General features: G+C 44.6%; 1 protein-coding gene and 1 long non-coding RNA gene across 14 annotated transcripts in view; one reads left to right on the top strand and one right to left on the bottom strand.

Moving 5' to 3' along the window:
• Nucleotides 1-8,941, top strand: part of LOC119955411 (disabled homolog 2-interacting protein-like) — a 1,014,916-nt gene extending 1,005,975 nt beyond the window's left edge. For 10 of the 13 annotated variants that reach the window (XM_038781508.1, XM_038781509.1, XM_038781507.1 and 7 more), the window contains 2 exons: nt 3,775-3,862; nt 6,603-6,770. In XM_038781508.1, coding sequence (XP_038637436.1) covers nt 3,775-3,862; nt 6,603-6,770 — 256 coding nt within the window. Of the gene's footprint in view, nt 1-3,774; nt 3,863-6,602 lie in introns of all 13 variants that reach the window. The other 3 variants (XM_038781503.1, XM_038781505.1, XM_038781502.1) reach the window with 1 other exon arrangement.
• The window catches only part of LOC119955414, a 41,819-nt gene continuing 34,296 nt past the window's right edge, over nt 7,260-14,782 (bottom strand). The window contains exon 3 of the long non-coding RNA XR_005458462.1: nt 7,260-7,425. This is a non-coding gene — a long non-coding RNA (uncharacterized LOC119955414). The remainder of the gene's footprint in view (nt 7,426-14,782) is intronic.

Here is a 14,782-nt window from a genome sequence, read left to right as displayed (position 1 = left end):
GATCCCTGTCAGTGTGCGTTCCCTGGGGTGGCCCGGCTTGGTCGGGCCAGGCTGCTCGGGCGTGCTGGATAGCGTGGCGGCAATGTCCAGCTGGCTCTGAGACATGGCTGTGTGTGAGAGGGCAGCCCTGTCCTGGGCCACGGATGACATGTGCACATGAAGCCCCACGCCTTTCAGAACCTGAACCATAGCCAAAACTGTTGCCCCCATTGCCTCCACCACGGATGCCACCCATGCGGTGTCCGCCTGGGTGGCAGCCATGACTGGCACCACTCCCTGCTCCTGGACGTGGATGGACTCCTCCAACTGCGTCTGCAGATGCTGGAAGGCGGCCATCATCCCGTTGTCCACTCCCTGGGTTTACAAATGCATCGGGTCTGTGGGTGGGTCTGATAAGTCCAGGAACCCGGGAACCGTCTGGGCGGCAGCTGGGTGGTGTATCTGGGCTGCCCACCGACTGTCCAGCCCCTCAGCTGTTCCTACCTCCACCGGCTGTGTGGTGCGCACCAGTGTCCCAGAAGCCTCATCACTAATATTCCCAACCAAGGTGAGGGTATCTGCAATGGTGGAGGGTGTGGGTGACAGCAGTGCCGCAAGGCCCATGTCCTCATCGGACCCCAGGTCTTGGGTCTCCTGGGTTGAGCCTTGGACCGATGGACGTTGTTCCCGGCCCATATGAGGGGCCGTGTCCGGTCTGTCCAACTTCTGTTTGGCCGTCCTCTGTGCGTCACTGTCCGGAGTCCCCATCCTCTGTCTGTCACTGTCCTGGCTCTCTGGCCTCTCTATGTCCGTTTCATGTCCGTCAGTGTCCTGGCTATCCGTCCTCTGTTCGTCACTGTCGTTTGTGTCGGTCCTCTGTGCGTCCGTTTCCTGTGCCCCGGCTTCGGACAAGGGCCCTCCTGTCCGTCTTCATTCCCCTCCCTGGTGTGCGTCCCTGTGGGCAGATGGACGTGGACCTGGAAGGCGGTGGCTTGTTGGAGACGTTCCGGGATGATCGTCGGCTAGCCCTGGAATACAGGGAGTCGGGTGTGAGGGGGCAGTGTAGCCAGGCAGGGACGTCTCACTTGGTGCTGCGTCTCCGATCTGACATGGCGCTACTTCCCGGGTGGCGGCTCCCCCAGCGAGCTCCAGAGCCCTCTGCTCATGGACGGTGAGGGTGATTCCACCTCTGGTGCTTGCACGCTCACGATGGTTGTGGGCTGTCTTATCCTGCGCCGGGGGTGGGGGGGGGGGGGGGAGGGTGGGGGGGGGGGGGGGAGGGTGGGGGGGGGGGGGGGGGGGGGGGTCGGGAAGCATCAGAGTTGGGCGGTCAGCAGCAAGACACGCAGATGTTGGCAACATTATGACTGGGGTGGGGGGGGGGCACTGGGAACCACGCCATGGCAGCTTGCAAGGGGGATGTGGTGCCCATGTGGGTCAGGTGGAACGTGGTGCCTCCCCCCCCCCTCCTGCGTGGGCAGGTGGGGGGGGGGGGTGTGGCCCGGGGGAACTCTCGGGACAATTACCCTGGCTGCTCTCGTCAGGTTGTGGAGCTTCTTGCTGCACTGCTCTCCAGAACGTGGGGTGTGCCCCACAGTACTAACAGCGATGCCCACATCACGCCAATTGCATCTGACTCTGCTGGCCAGGTGTCAGTGGCCACGTCCTGGGCACAGGATCGCCCTCCGCTCTTAAACTGCGTCCAGCAGTGTCTCCAGGTCATTGACCCGGAACCTGGGAGTGGCACGGCGGGACGCAGCCATCTGTGTGTGTCGGGGCCTGTGCGCGGATCACGCACATAGAATGCCGCAGCGCCACGTCATCCAGGCATCGCGCAATGACGGCGCCGCTTTGGCACCACGCCCAACGTGTTTCTCACGGCCCTGCTGCTGGCGGCCCATTCGCAATGGCGTTCCCAACGGCGCAGACACTCTGACTCGCCATCGGAGAATCCCGCCCAAGGCCTACAATTAAAGATGGAAAAATCATCCAGGATTCTTACTGTTGACTGTTATCCAGGATTCTTACTGTTGACTGTTATCCAATGATCCATGTTGGAAGTCAGAATGCAGGATTTTAGATATATTGGATTATAAACACTTGACAATTTAGGGGTTAAAAGCCTGGGTTGGATTGCGTTTGACTGCAGCAGTCATGTTCTTAACAATAATCTTGTTTTGCCAGGCCAGAAAGCTTTTAAGAGCCAGAGGTGAAATTGACCATCGTAAAAACCTGGGCTAATGCACTGTTGTTTGACGGGGTGTACCTGGGGAGTTAATGTGTTTTTAACTTGGGGAAATTATGTCATTTATGGGTGGAGCATTTAGATATTTTGAGTTGATTTCTGGGGCAGGTTTCTCCAACCCACTGGCACGGCACGCCGTTGGGATTCTCCGTTTCACCGGCTGGTCAAAGGGGTTTCCCATTGTGGGGCAGCCCCACGCCGTCAGGAAACCCCCGGGCTGCCGGCAAAACAGGAAATCCCGACAGCGGAGAATTCAGCCCCTGATCTGGCTAACACCGAGTCCACAGGTAAGGTATTCTGCACTCCCAGTAGGATAGTTTAAAAACAGATTAACAATATTTTAAAAAGTGCAGACTTGCCAAGGGACAAGGGGGAAGCTGAAACAAACCAGTTCATAGAATTTTTGCAGTGCAGAAGGAGGCCATTCGGCCCATCGAGTCTGCACCGGCTCTTGGAAAGAGCACCCTACCCAAGGTCAACACCTCCACCTTATCCCCATAACCCAGTAACCCCACCCAACACTAAGGGCAATTAAGGCCAATCCACCTAACCTGCACATCTTTGAACTGTGGGGGGAAACCGGAGCACCCGGAGGAAACCCACGCACACACGGGGAGGATGTGCAGACTCCACACAGACAGTAACCCAAGCTGGAATCGAACCTGGGACCCTGGAGCTGTGAAGCAATTATGCTATCCACAATGCTACCGTGCTGCCCAGTTGAAACAGCTTTTTTGTGAAGATATCCAGCCACAGTCTACAGGGGTTCCAACAGGAGCCAAATCTGTTCTGGAAAGCAAGCATTACTCTGTGCCATTGAAATGTAGGGAGTGATTGAGAGCTGCAAGATTTCCTTTCTTCTTTAATTGGGAATAGAGACAGTGATTAAGGGGCAATTGTAAGCTATTTTCAGGTGTAATGTTAAAGAGTTTAATGTTGTGTTAATAAAATACCAAATCCCTATTTCATCGTGCAATCACTTCTGGAGGAAAGTATTCTTTCTGCACAGTCTCACAAGATAAACCAAAATATTGGGGCTTCGGTCCAGTACCCTAACCACTGTTGGGGTTGGTCTGGGATCGTTATAGTGGGAATGTGAATTCCGTGTGATAAGGATTTGGTTGTAATGCTGCTTTCTGGCACCCACTGCAAATAATAATAATCTTTATCATCACAAGTAGGCTTGAAGTTACTGTGAAAAGCCCCTCTATGTTCATACAAATAATGTCCACATGGGTGAAGCACTGGGGGAAGGGTAGAACCTATGAAGCAATATCCAACCAGAAATTATCAGCTGCAGAAGAGGAGACTTTTTACTTTTGCTGCTATGCACTGTGTTTGATGTTCGGTAACCCTCCCCCATTCAATTAAACTAATGGTTAAAATTATTGAATGGTAAAAGCTGTGTTGTGCCTGATTTACATGATTATAATGAATGCTGCTTATCTGTTAGCGTCTGATCTTTGATCACTACAGGATTGACTGAGATATCAAGACTGTTTGATCAGTACGACTGAACCTGCTGTGATACTCATGTTTTCTCCTTGTAGATTAATGGCTGTTGAAGATGAGCTGAAGAAAGATCATTCGGAGATGCAGGCAGCAGTAGACTCGAAGCAGAAGATCATTGAGGCACAGGTTAGAGACTATCTATCTCACCCTTCATACACACAAGGTTTGACATAAAGTGAGGGTGCTATCCAACAATGAAAGAAAGATTTTTTTTAAAGGTACACTAAAAATTGACATTGTAAGTTGTTCAGCGCCTACACGAAGGAGAGAGATGTCATCTGCCTCAGCAGGGCGGTGTCTTGGTACAGTTTGAACGATAGAAAAAGCGGAGATCATCGGCTAACCTCATTTTAGTCTGTGGGTTGCAGTACATGCCTCAAAAGCTGTCTCTCAAGAAACACGTTAATTAGACATGTGAGCTGCATGTAGAAGTATTCAGAGTCAGAAAGCCCATATAGTATTTCCTGAGCCTGGTGTGTTACAATAAAATCACTTTTTGTTTATAAAGACACTGGATCGTAGAATCATAGAATAGTCTCAGAACAGCAGGAGGCAATTCAGCTCATCATGTCCATGCCACCTCTCTGGAAGTGTGACTGCCATGTCTTTTCCCCATAACCCTGCAAATGTTTTTGCTTCAGATAATTTATCCAATTACCTTTTGATATCCACAGTTGAACCTGCCTCCACCATATTCTCAGGCAGTACGCTCCAGCTTTTAACCACTCTCTGTGGAGATAAGGGTTTCTCCAGATTGTTTTTGCTTCTTTCGCCATTCACCATAAATTGATGTCCTCCGTTTCTCCACACTTACACCAATAGGAACGGTTTCCAACTACCTACTCTGTCAAGGTCCCTCAAAGTTTTGAGTGATACTCAGAAGAATATTTCAATGGAGGTCAAAACACTATTTCATGAAGGTTCACCGTAACCTCCTTGCTCTTGCACTGCTCTATTTATAAAGCTCAGAATCCCGTATGCCTCATTAACCACTTTATTAACTTGCCCTGCCACTTTCAATAATTTTTGCACAGTGGAGTCGTCCGCTTCACAGCCACATCCTCTTAAAGTCTAACACTACCCTCCTCACAGTGCACAATACGTTAAAGTTCTGTGTCACAGATTTTGAAATTGTGCCCTGCACACCCAAATCTAGGCCATTAATATAGGTCAAGAAAACCAAACCTAGAGGGACCCCACCATATATCTTTGTCTCATCCGAATAAGAACCAGTCACCATGACTGTCTGTTCGCTGTCAGTCAACCAACTTTGTATCCAAGCTGCCATTGTCCCTTTTATTCCATGGGCTTTAACTTTACTGAAAACCGTATTATGGGGCACTTTATCAAACATCTTTTGAAAGTCAGCATCGACCCCTCTCTGTTACCTAATCAAAAAACTCAGGTAAATTAAACAATTTGTCTTTAACAAGCCTACTCCGGCTTCCCTTAATTCACCCCTACCCCGGCTTCCCTTAATTCACCCATGTTTCACCCAAGTGACTGCTAACTTTGTTCTGGATTATCGGCTCTCAAAGCTTCCCCAGCACCACGGTGGGTTCAACTGGAAATCAGACCATGTTATAAATCAAGCTTTGTTTAATTGCATAATTTCGCCCGCTCTGCACTATTTCTCCACACTACCCGATTCATGTTAGTCACATTTAGCGCAGAGAGAGCTTTTATCAGTTTTGCAGTAGTTTTCTTGTTCCAAAACTGCTGGCTTTGAATCTACTGTAATTGTTGAACTGATGCAGGCTGACACTATAATTGCATTGAATTTTGTCTCCACACCATCCTGTCACATAAATTCCTGCAATTGTTCAATTATATGACACAAGCTTCCTATGTTAGATACAAGCACGTCCTCAGTTAATTGGAAGAAATTACCCCAATACGCAAGTTATTCATAGATACTGCTTGCTGCACTTGCCCTTGTACCAAATTATAGTTAACTCTGTTAAAGCTGTAAGACTTTGTTGCATAATTTGAGTGGAATGACTCCACGGTCTGTTGCTATAAACTTAAGAGTGGAGGTGATGCAATGCTTGTGAGCAACAGTTATTTCACACAGCTCTTTGTGGATGGTTACACATAAAGATTGGCAGGGATCAAGGAGAAGCTGCCTGGAGAGAGAAATAGGACACAACATTCAGAAAGAAAGTAGCCTTAAAAAAAAGATGGACGGTGATCTCTGAAGGAATAAAAGAAAACTCTAAAGTTAATATAGTGATTAGCTTTGAGAATATCTTTCTATTCCTTACTGTAATTAAGCATTTCAAACCTTACAATTCAACCCAATCTCAGACATGTATATGTGCATACATAAATGCATCAAACAGAATAAATTTTAAAATTGCAAAAGGCAATGGGATCCTAAAACAGTCCTGAATCCCCGAGCACATTTAGCTTTTCAACTAATTTTGAAACTATGTTTCAACTAATGGTTGAATATTCACCCTCAAAAATTTTTCCTTGCCTTGGGTGAAAAGATCTGGCAATTTTAGAAAACTTTAGCAAGACAGCATAGCACCTTGCATTCCCAGCATTTTAAGGGCTTGATGCTGAAACAATCCTTTCTCTGCTTGTTGCTTTTGGAGTTGTGGGGCCGAATTCTAAGCAACAACGCAACATATTCCAGTGCCTGGCCTTGGAGATGCCGCAAGAGATTATTTATTTTTTGAATTGCTGGCAAGGCCAGCTTTTGTTCAAACAAATACTCAAAATATTAAGTCAATCGTGACCCCTTATGCTGAAATCTTCAATAAAATAATGTACAATCTGTCCTTTTTTTTGATAAAGTTTTTTTGGAAAAGTATCTTGTCCATTTAAACTGAAGGGCAGAATATTGTTTTTTTTTAAACAGGAGAAACGCATTGTCTCACTGGATGCAGCTAATGCCCGATTAATGAGTGCGCTGTCACAGTTGAAGGAGCGATATAGCATGCAAAGCCGCAATGGAATCTCCCCAACCAATCCCACCAAGCTGCAGATTACTGAAAACGGGGAATTCAGAAATAGTAGCAACTGCTAATTTGGTGATCCATATCTACAAAAAGAATAACCAAGAGTGATTACAGCGCAAGATGTATTAAAGCACAGGCATCAGCTACAGCAACAGACGAACTTGCATCCAAATATCTTTTGATCAAATTTGTATTTCGTTTATGAAAAGTACATTTAAATGGCCACCTGGAGTCACAAAGGAAGCATGTTGTTTAGGGGGGAAATGTAGTAAGCCTTGGAAAGTTTTCAAACACCTTGCACTAGATTACAATAGAATTCATATAATAAAGAACACTTGGGTGCTGAATCTCAACTTGGGTGTGCAGTCGGATTGTGATGATGAAATAACACTAACCATAAAGCAGTGCTGACAAATTTTCTTTCCCACCGATGCAAGTTCTTTTGATTACTTCTGGGCCGCACCACATTAAGTACTACCTATAATATCCTCAACATCAAGTGGGTTCATTGACAGTCGTACCTTGTAAATACCTCGCAAGAGTGAAAACTGGGGATGTTTGGTTATTGCTTTATTTCCACCAGAATTGGGTATACAGACCTAACAATATACCAGTCTTGTACAAATTACAGTACTCCTTCCTGTCGTTATGTATACATTGATTTCTGATCATTAGTGTTTTTCGATTTTGAACTCCCGTGCACTTCGGCAGCTGTTTGTATTCCTGATGGATAAGTAAGAGAAAGAATATCTGTCAGTTGCTGTTGACAGCTCTCCAGCTCAATGTTTGTATTGCACTTTTACTATAACACATGAAGTTGTTTTTGGGAAATATAATTTTCCAATTTTGAAACCTTTTATAAGAAAATGCTACTTGTTAACAACACATGGAAACAAGCAGATTCATGCTATCTGGATCATATTACTCCGCATGCCTGACCAGGTAAAGCCATCTTCTGTTTGAGAAAAATGCTTTGAGGGTTTGAAACTGCTGCAGGAAAGTTACTGAAGTGATATCAGAGAGTGAGGATTGCACTGGGAGTACTGCAAAGAACAAGTTATTTACTGGAAAAACCTGTCTACAAAATGATTCTTTGACTCAAAATCAGAAGTGATATGAAATACCGCTCATGAAACAAAGTGATACATGAAAGAAACAGATGGCAGGCTTGTATTCACTGCAAGTATGTGGATCACTACTTTTGGATGCATATGATACAGATTTATCTTCTCCGTCACCTTGAGTCAACTTGATGAACTGATGTTTCTTTCATTTGTGCACCAATTGCTTTTAAATTTCCTCTGACCATCAAAGCTTTCCTGCACAAATTGATGCATTTGTTTGGTGCATTTATCTTTCATATTCTGCTGCTCCCATGGAAACAGATGGACTTAGCCACTGCTGCTTCAAAAAAAAATCTGATTTTAAAATTTAACCTTTAAAACTATACAGTAAGAATAGTTCTATCAAATTTATACCTATGCGTGTTTATGAGGGTATTTTTTAAAAAGCCCAAGAGAAAGAATGACTTTCTTCCCAATTTTTATTTTTAACCGTGAGTTAGTTTTTGCATCTGTACCGTGTTAAAATTCTGTGTATTCAACATAAACTGTATATAGTTAACACCTGTTTCTGGTACTGCTTGTCTCAAAGTCGCAGCAGAGTGACTGTATCTTTAACTGCTGTTTATGTTGTTAAAAAAATGTCTGATAAAAGCCAGTGGTGGCAAATTAAAACCACTTTATATAGGCAAACAAAATCACTGTGTGATTGCAATCTGTGGTTCTGTAGTTCTCAAGGCCATTTGTTATACCTATTGACTTTTCAGATTTGCAGCATCTTACGTTGAGTTTGTATTTAGCTACACTGACATATGACAAGTATCATGACTGCACCAGTGATTCAGCATAATAATCCAACCAGCCAGTTCACAGTGGTTTCACAGAAAGGGGCAATGGTTCTATGTGCTGATTTAGGTACTGCCATGGAAAACAAGAAGCCCGAGAGGGAAAACCTATCACGATGGCCTGAACTTCCATGCATTAGGAAAACTAAGATGTGCCATACATGCTATGTAATCATATATAATAGCATAAACATGGATACACTGGTCTTTAATAGCGATGTGAAAGAGCTTTCTAAATGCACTGCTAAACAGGAATGTCTATTCCTAGCCAATAACCCAGGTAGCTTTAGGTGTTATTACAATTAAACAATGTCAGCATTCCATGGGATTTTTTAAAAAAGATTATTTTGTAGGTTTGTAATTGTAGTTTAAAAAGTTTTATAATTTTCATTTCAAGTGCATGTAACATAGTGTGGATCTGTAAAAAGCCAAGTTTACAATTTGAATTAAACTGCACACTGTTAATTTTATTTCTTTTATAAACTGTGAAAGTCCAAAACCACTTATGGTTCTTATTTTTCTTCCTTGCAACTTCTGTGCAGTAAACAGAGGCCCACAGGTCTTAAGTTTGGGGGGGTGGGGGGAGTCCTGTAGGGGTGGGGGGAGTCCTGTAGGGGTTTGTCAGGGTGTCCTTGCAGTCACCAATTTTCTGCAGTCATTGAAACTCCTGTCATTTTTGTTACTGTATATTAACCTTGGTTTCCTTTGGTAGCTGACACTGTCTTTAGAAAGGAGCCCTGGGGATTTGCAAAAGGTTCTGGCACATGTGTGTTTGCAGGGAGGTCTCCAGACAAATAAACAAAGTTAGAAAACCATATATGTGCTATGCTTGCGTGCATTCAGACTGATTTTGAAATGCACCATATTTAGCATTCACCAGGAACAAGTCTGCTAAAAAGAACAATTTTCTCCACAGTCGCATTGCTTTCACCGAATACTAAGTGAAAAGCCAAAATACTTGAAGAGCAGGATTCTTTTTCTAAAAACAAATGTACATATTTAGAAGATTCTGTCAACCTCCTAAAGTGTTTAAACAACCATGGTAGGAGCTTAAACAGTGCTAGATTCCAAGATGCCAATGGTCCCAAGATCTGCAGTATTTTCTTCAGATAGAAGCTTGCTTAAAAAAGGTTTAGTCTCCTCAAACAGAGGATTATGCCAAAGATTTTGTATCCATTAGTACCTTGGGATACTGAAGATTTGTCCATTCCTATTGGCAAATTTTAGCCTAAAATGTGTGAACTGCAAATCACTGAGTTATTCCCAGTGTTTCATTAAAAAAAATCCACAGAAATCCTGCAATTAGTTGGGATTGAAAGCTGCGCTGTTGGTTCTGTCTGCAAAGTTGGAATGAAAAAAAATATACAGGAATAGCTTATTTCAAAAAGTACTTGTTTTGCTTTAGCGTCAAAAAGCTAAAAATAAGATGTTGGACATTGTTTTTCAACATTCCTTTGAGAACCTAAATTTAAAAATGCGATTGTACTATCACAGAATGCGCAGCATGTGCCTGAGTCTTTAATCTGCTGCAAACAAATCAGAACTTCAAATTATTCTCTCTGCATCTTGTCCTTAAATGCTGTGTTTAAGGATGTGCCTCCAATTAACTGGTGCCTATTGATACTTGTCCCTGAAAAGCTGTTGTACGTTTTATATCCTTACACTTTTGTAAGTATGTTTAAAGTTTGAAGTATTTGCTGGACTCACTTCAGCTTACTTAACCTGTAATAATGTACAGAGAAGTTGGTTGTGTCAAAAATATGTGGCTGTGCAATTTATGTACATTTGCAACTAGACTTATTAAAGTTTTATTTAGCTATTTTAACTTATTTGTGTAATGTCATTGTTATAAAACAGTTTGTCACTTGTCACATGCTTTCAATCACAAAACATGAATGTGCCCCAGTGAGGAAGATGTCAATAGAAATCAAGAGGACATACTGTTTGGTAAATTAGGCAGACACATAATTCAGTGCGAAAATATGTACGACGTGATGTTTGGAAGAATGAGGAGAAATTATCTGACTAATGTTTAAAAAGAGAACGATTTAACGGAAAGATTTCTAAATGTCATTTTGGGCCCGATTGGTGGGTATTTCTCAACGCCACATTGGCGAAATAGTGGCCCGTATCTGAAGTGGCAGAAATGAGCCCCACGAGCTTCTTGCTGTTATTGGCTGTCACTGATTCACCAGATTTGAACCCCAGCGTTTCGCCGCTAACAAGGGCGAGCTGCTTATTCGACACTCCCTCACCACTCGCACCCAGTCAACACACGAGCATGGCAGCATGCTGACGTGCTCCTGGCTTTGAGGATGCCGACCTGGGCAGGCTTCTCGATGCTGTGGATATGAGATGGGACATTCTGAATTTGGCAACTGTCCTCACTCCTCCTGAAGCACCTTAGGAGTGGTGCAAGGCCCAGGACGAGGCATGCAAGGTGAAACGGTGGTTGTAATCTTGGGGGGTGTCGGCCCATTTCGACCCTTCGAAACCATTATTAGTCACATGAAGCATTGCAATTTTGGATTAGGGAAGTCCTGTTGCATCAGATGAGCAATGTCCATGACTGTCCGATTGTCTTTGCCTTACGGAGGCTGGCTGCAGTAGAGACAAATTGGGCTTAAATTGAAAAAGAGGTTCGGGCAGTCGTATTTGCTGTAAACTAGTTTTGTCAGTACGTCTATGGCCGCCATTATTTTATTGCCACGGATCATAATCCGTTACTGGCACTCTTCTGTGAAGACAAGATTATCCCACCAACGTCTGCAAGGATTCAACCTTGGCCTAGTTATTGGCTGCGTACGAATACTCTTGAACACCACCCAGGGACCCAGATTGCACTTGATGATGCATTGAGCCATCTTCCTCAGCAGACCGAATCTACAAACCCCCCCCTTGGGGCGGCCAAAGTGTTCGCCATCCTGAATTTAATGGACTCCTTGCCCATCCCAGCATCATGTATTTGTGACTGGACGCAAACTGGACCCAGTTTTCTAAGCTGATCGTGGAGATGGTATCCTCTGGGGCACGAGGGTTGTTGTCCAGCGAAGGGCCAGGCAATCACTTTTGAAAGACCTTCACAACGGGCAGCCCGGCATGTCCAACATGAAGCTGCTGACGAGAAGTTGTTTGGACAGTGATATCTGACGTTGGCCCAACAGTGCTCCATCTGTCAAGAGCACCAGAAGCTCTCGGTGCCTTGACCCCTACAACATTGGGAGTGGCCGGTGCGCCCTTGGGCTTGCGTACATGCCATTTTGGCCGGTCCATTCCTGGTTCGATGTTTTTCATCCTGGTGGATAAGCTTCTCAAGGTCTAAACGAGTGATCTCTTGCTGGGGAGCCGGTTAATTCCCGCGAGGCTGTTGCATTCGATTTCAATCTCTCCAATGAAATGGAAATTCATGCAGATTGGGGTTAAATGATGTGCTCACCATATTTGGGGCAGATCCAGAGCATGCCATCATCGAGAGCTGCCTGGTTAGATGGGCGCGAATCTCGATTTTGGCCTTTCCCATTTTTAACCACCGCGCCCAAATCCGTGCCGGATGCAACGCGCTGGTTAAATTGCACCCCTGGGACTTTGTACACAACTCTGATTTGACAGGTTACAAGCAGCGATAAAGCATTTGGCACCCTTCTCAAACTGGGATTCCCAGAGCCTTCGGGTGAGACCGGGGACTGGGACGAGTGGTGGGTCTGCAAAATTAAGCAAGTGCTTAACAAACAAAGTCAGCCTTGCAGTTGGGTGACATGGGCAGCTGTACACTGACTTATTCTGAGTTAGGAACATGGAGCAATGCCTCGAGCGGCTAATTCACCCCCAGAGAGATGGAAACGCAAGGAGGGGGGCCGGGAGTGATACAAAGAACTAGGGGACATAGCCTCAAAATAAGGGGAAGTAGATTTAGGACTGAGTTTAGGAAGAACTTCTTCACCCAAAGGGTTGTGAATCTTATGGAATTCCTTGCCCAGTGAAGCAGTTGAGGCTCCTTCATTAAATGTTTTTAAGATAAAGATAGATAGTTTTTGGAAGAATAAAGGGATTAATGGTTATGGTGTTCGGGCTGGAAAGTGGAGCTGAGTCCATAAAAGATCAGCCATGATCTCATTGAATGGTGGAGCAGGCTCGAGGGGCTAGATGGCCTACTCCTGCTCCTAGTTCTTATGTTATGCAAAGAACACACTATTTGCAAGTAACCCAAGAAAACCTGTATGTTAATATTTTTCTGAGCACCATTAAAACATTCTATACATACAGCACTTTCGTGAATATTGTCTAGGGGAAAATTATTCAAATTAGCTTGAAAACCAGTGGCATAGAGAACAAAAACAAGGAAGTTGTGTTAAACATTCACAACGTACTTGTGCAGCCCCTGTTGAAATACTGCATTCATTTCTGGGCACCACGCTTTAGGAAGTACGTGAAGGCTTTGGAGAAGCTGCAGAATGGTGTGTGGATAGATTGGAGAAACTGCAGTTCTGCGAGATTTGACTAAGAGCAGAGGCACTGTTTCCAATGGCTGAAGAGTCAATAAACAGAGGGCAAGGGTTGGGCGAGGGGCAAAAAAGAATGGAGGCAACATGAAAAACATTCTGCCACGAGGAACGCACTGCCTGACAGGTTGAAATCCAACAGGTTTGTTTTGACTCACTAGCTTTCGGAGCACTGCTCCTTCCTCAGGTGAATGAAGAAGGAGGTTCCAGAAACATATATACTTCCCCCGAGGAAGGAGCAGCGCTCCGAAAGCTAGTGATTTGAAACAAACCTGTTGCGCTTTAACCTGGTGTTGTGAGACTTATTACTGTGCCCACCCCAGTCCAACGCCGGCATCTCCACATCCTGACAGGATGATGATTACAGTTTCAATAGTTGCCTTCAAAAGGAAATTAGAGAACCACTTGAAGGAGAAAAGATAATGGGAATATAGGGAAAGAGCAGGGAGTAGGACTAAATGTGCTGAATGGCTTCCTTCTGTGTTGTATCAATCAACGATGCTATCTTAGGGCAGGATTTACCGGCTGTTAGCGCCGGCGGGATATTCCGGTCCCACGCCGGCACACGGTTTCCCGGCGACGAGGGGTGCCGTCAAAGGGAAATCCCGTTGACAACGGCAGGACTGGTACATGCCCCTGGTGGGCTGCCTCTGCCGCCAGCTGCAACGGGCTGGTCTGTAAATCCGGCTGTTATTTACATTGGAGCTGCAATTTATAAACTTTACGCCATCATAATTTGGAAGTATAAATAACTAATAACAAGCTCTACAATGAGGATTCAAAATACAAAATTCACAAGTTCTTAATTAAGTTAGAGACTTGGGAGAAAATAATCTCCATAACATTGCAACATCCAGAGAATTCATTCGAATTCATGATTAATTGTCTGACCTATACACTTATCTGCCTTCCTCTTTACTTTTCTTTCTCTCTTTCCACCCCCCCCCCCCCCCCCCCCCCCCCCCCCCCCCCCCACCCCCCCGCAAGTCTCCTTCTCTTTGTCTCATCTGTCTCCATCTTTCCTGTCTGGAAAGATCCTACCTACGATAAGTTGCAATCCAAGCTCATTGTTGACAGGTACCCAAGGGAGTTTTACTCTGAAATCAACAATACACTATCGGATCAGGCAGTCCTTGGTGCTGACAGCTGATACGCATTGTCTAACTGAGCTCGAAAATAATGGCAAAAAGAAAAACCCTTGAAAAGTGATATTACTTCAATCAGTGTTTGTCTGAATGGCGACGAGGTCCAGATATTTTCCATGTGGATCTCAAAAGCTGCACTAAAATCGGAGGAACTAAAAATTAATTGACATCTGTTGTGGGACGCAGAGGAGTGGGCGCATCTTCAGTCATTGCCTTTTTTTGTTGGACACTAAGGGCAATTTTAGCATGGCCAATCCACCTAACCTTCACATCATTGGACTGAGGGAGGAAACCGTAGCACTTGGAGGAAACCCACGTAGACACGGAGAGAAAGTGCAGACTCCACACAGACTTAAATGATTAAATGTATATGCACCTCAGTGCCTGTAGTATATGAATGGTGGATTGATTTATGTTTTATATAATTTTAATTCAATATTACTCTTCCATTAATATCACATCCACCATTTCCTTGTTACCTGCTGAATTTGTTTATTTCTTTTTGTTACTACATGATTGCTCCATGTTTG

This window comes from Scyliorhinus canicula, chromosome 21 (genome assembly GCF_902713615.1).
Source record: "Scyliorhinus canicula chromosome 21, sScyCan1.1, whole genome shotgun sequence".
Classification (NCBI taxonomy): Eukaryota; Metazoa; Chordata; class Chondrichthyes; order Carcharhiniformes; family Scyliorhinidae; genus Scyliorhinus; species Scyliorhinus canicula.
The sequence above is the reverse complement of the archived record's forward strand: the minus strand, read 5'-3'. Positions and strand labels throughout refer to the sequence as shown.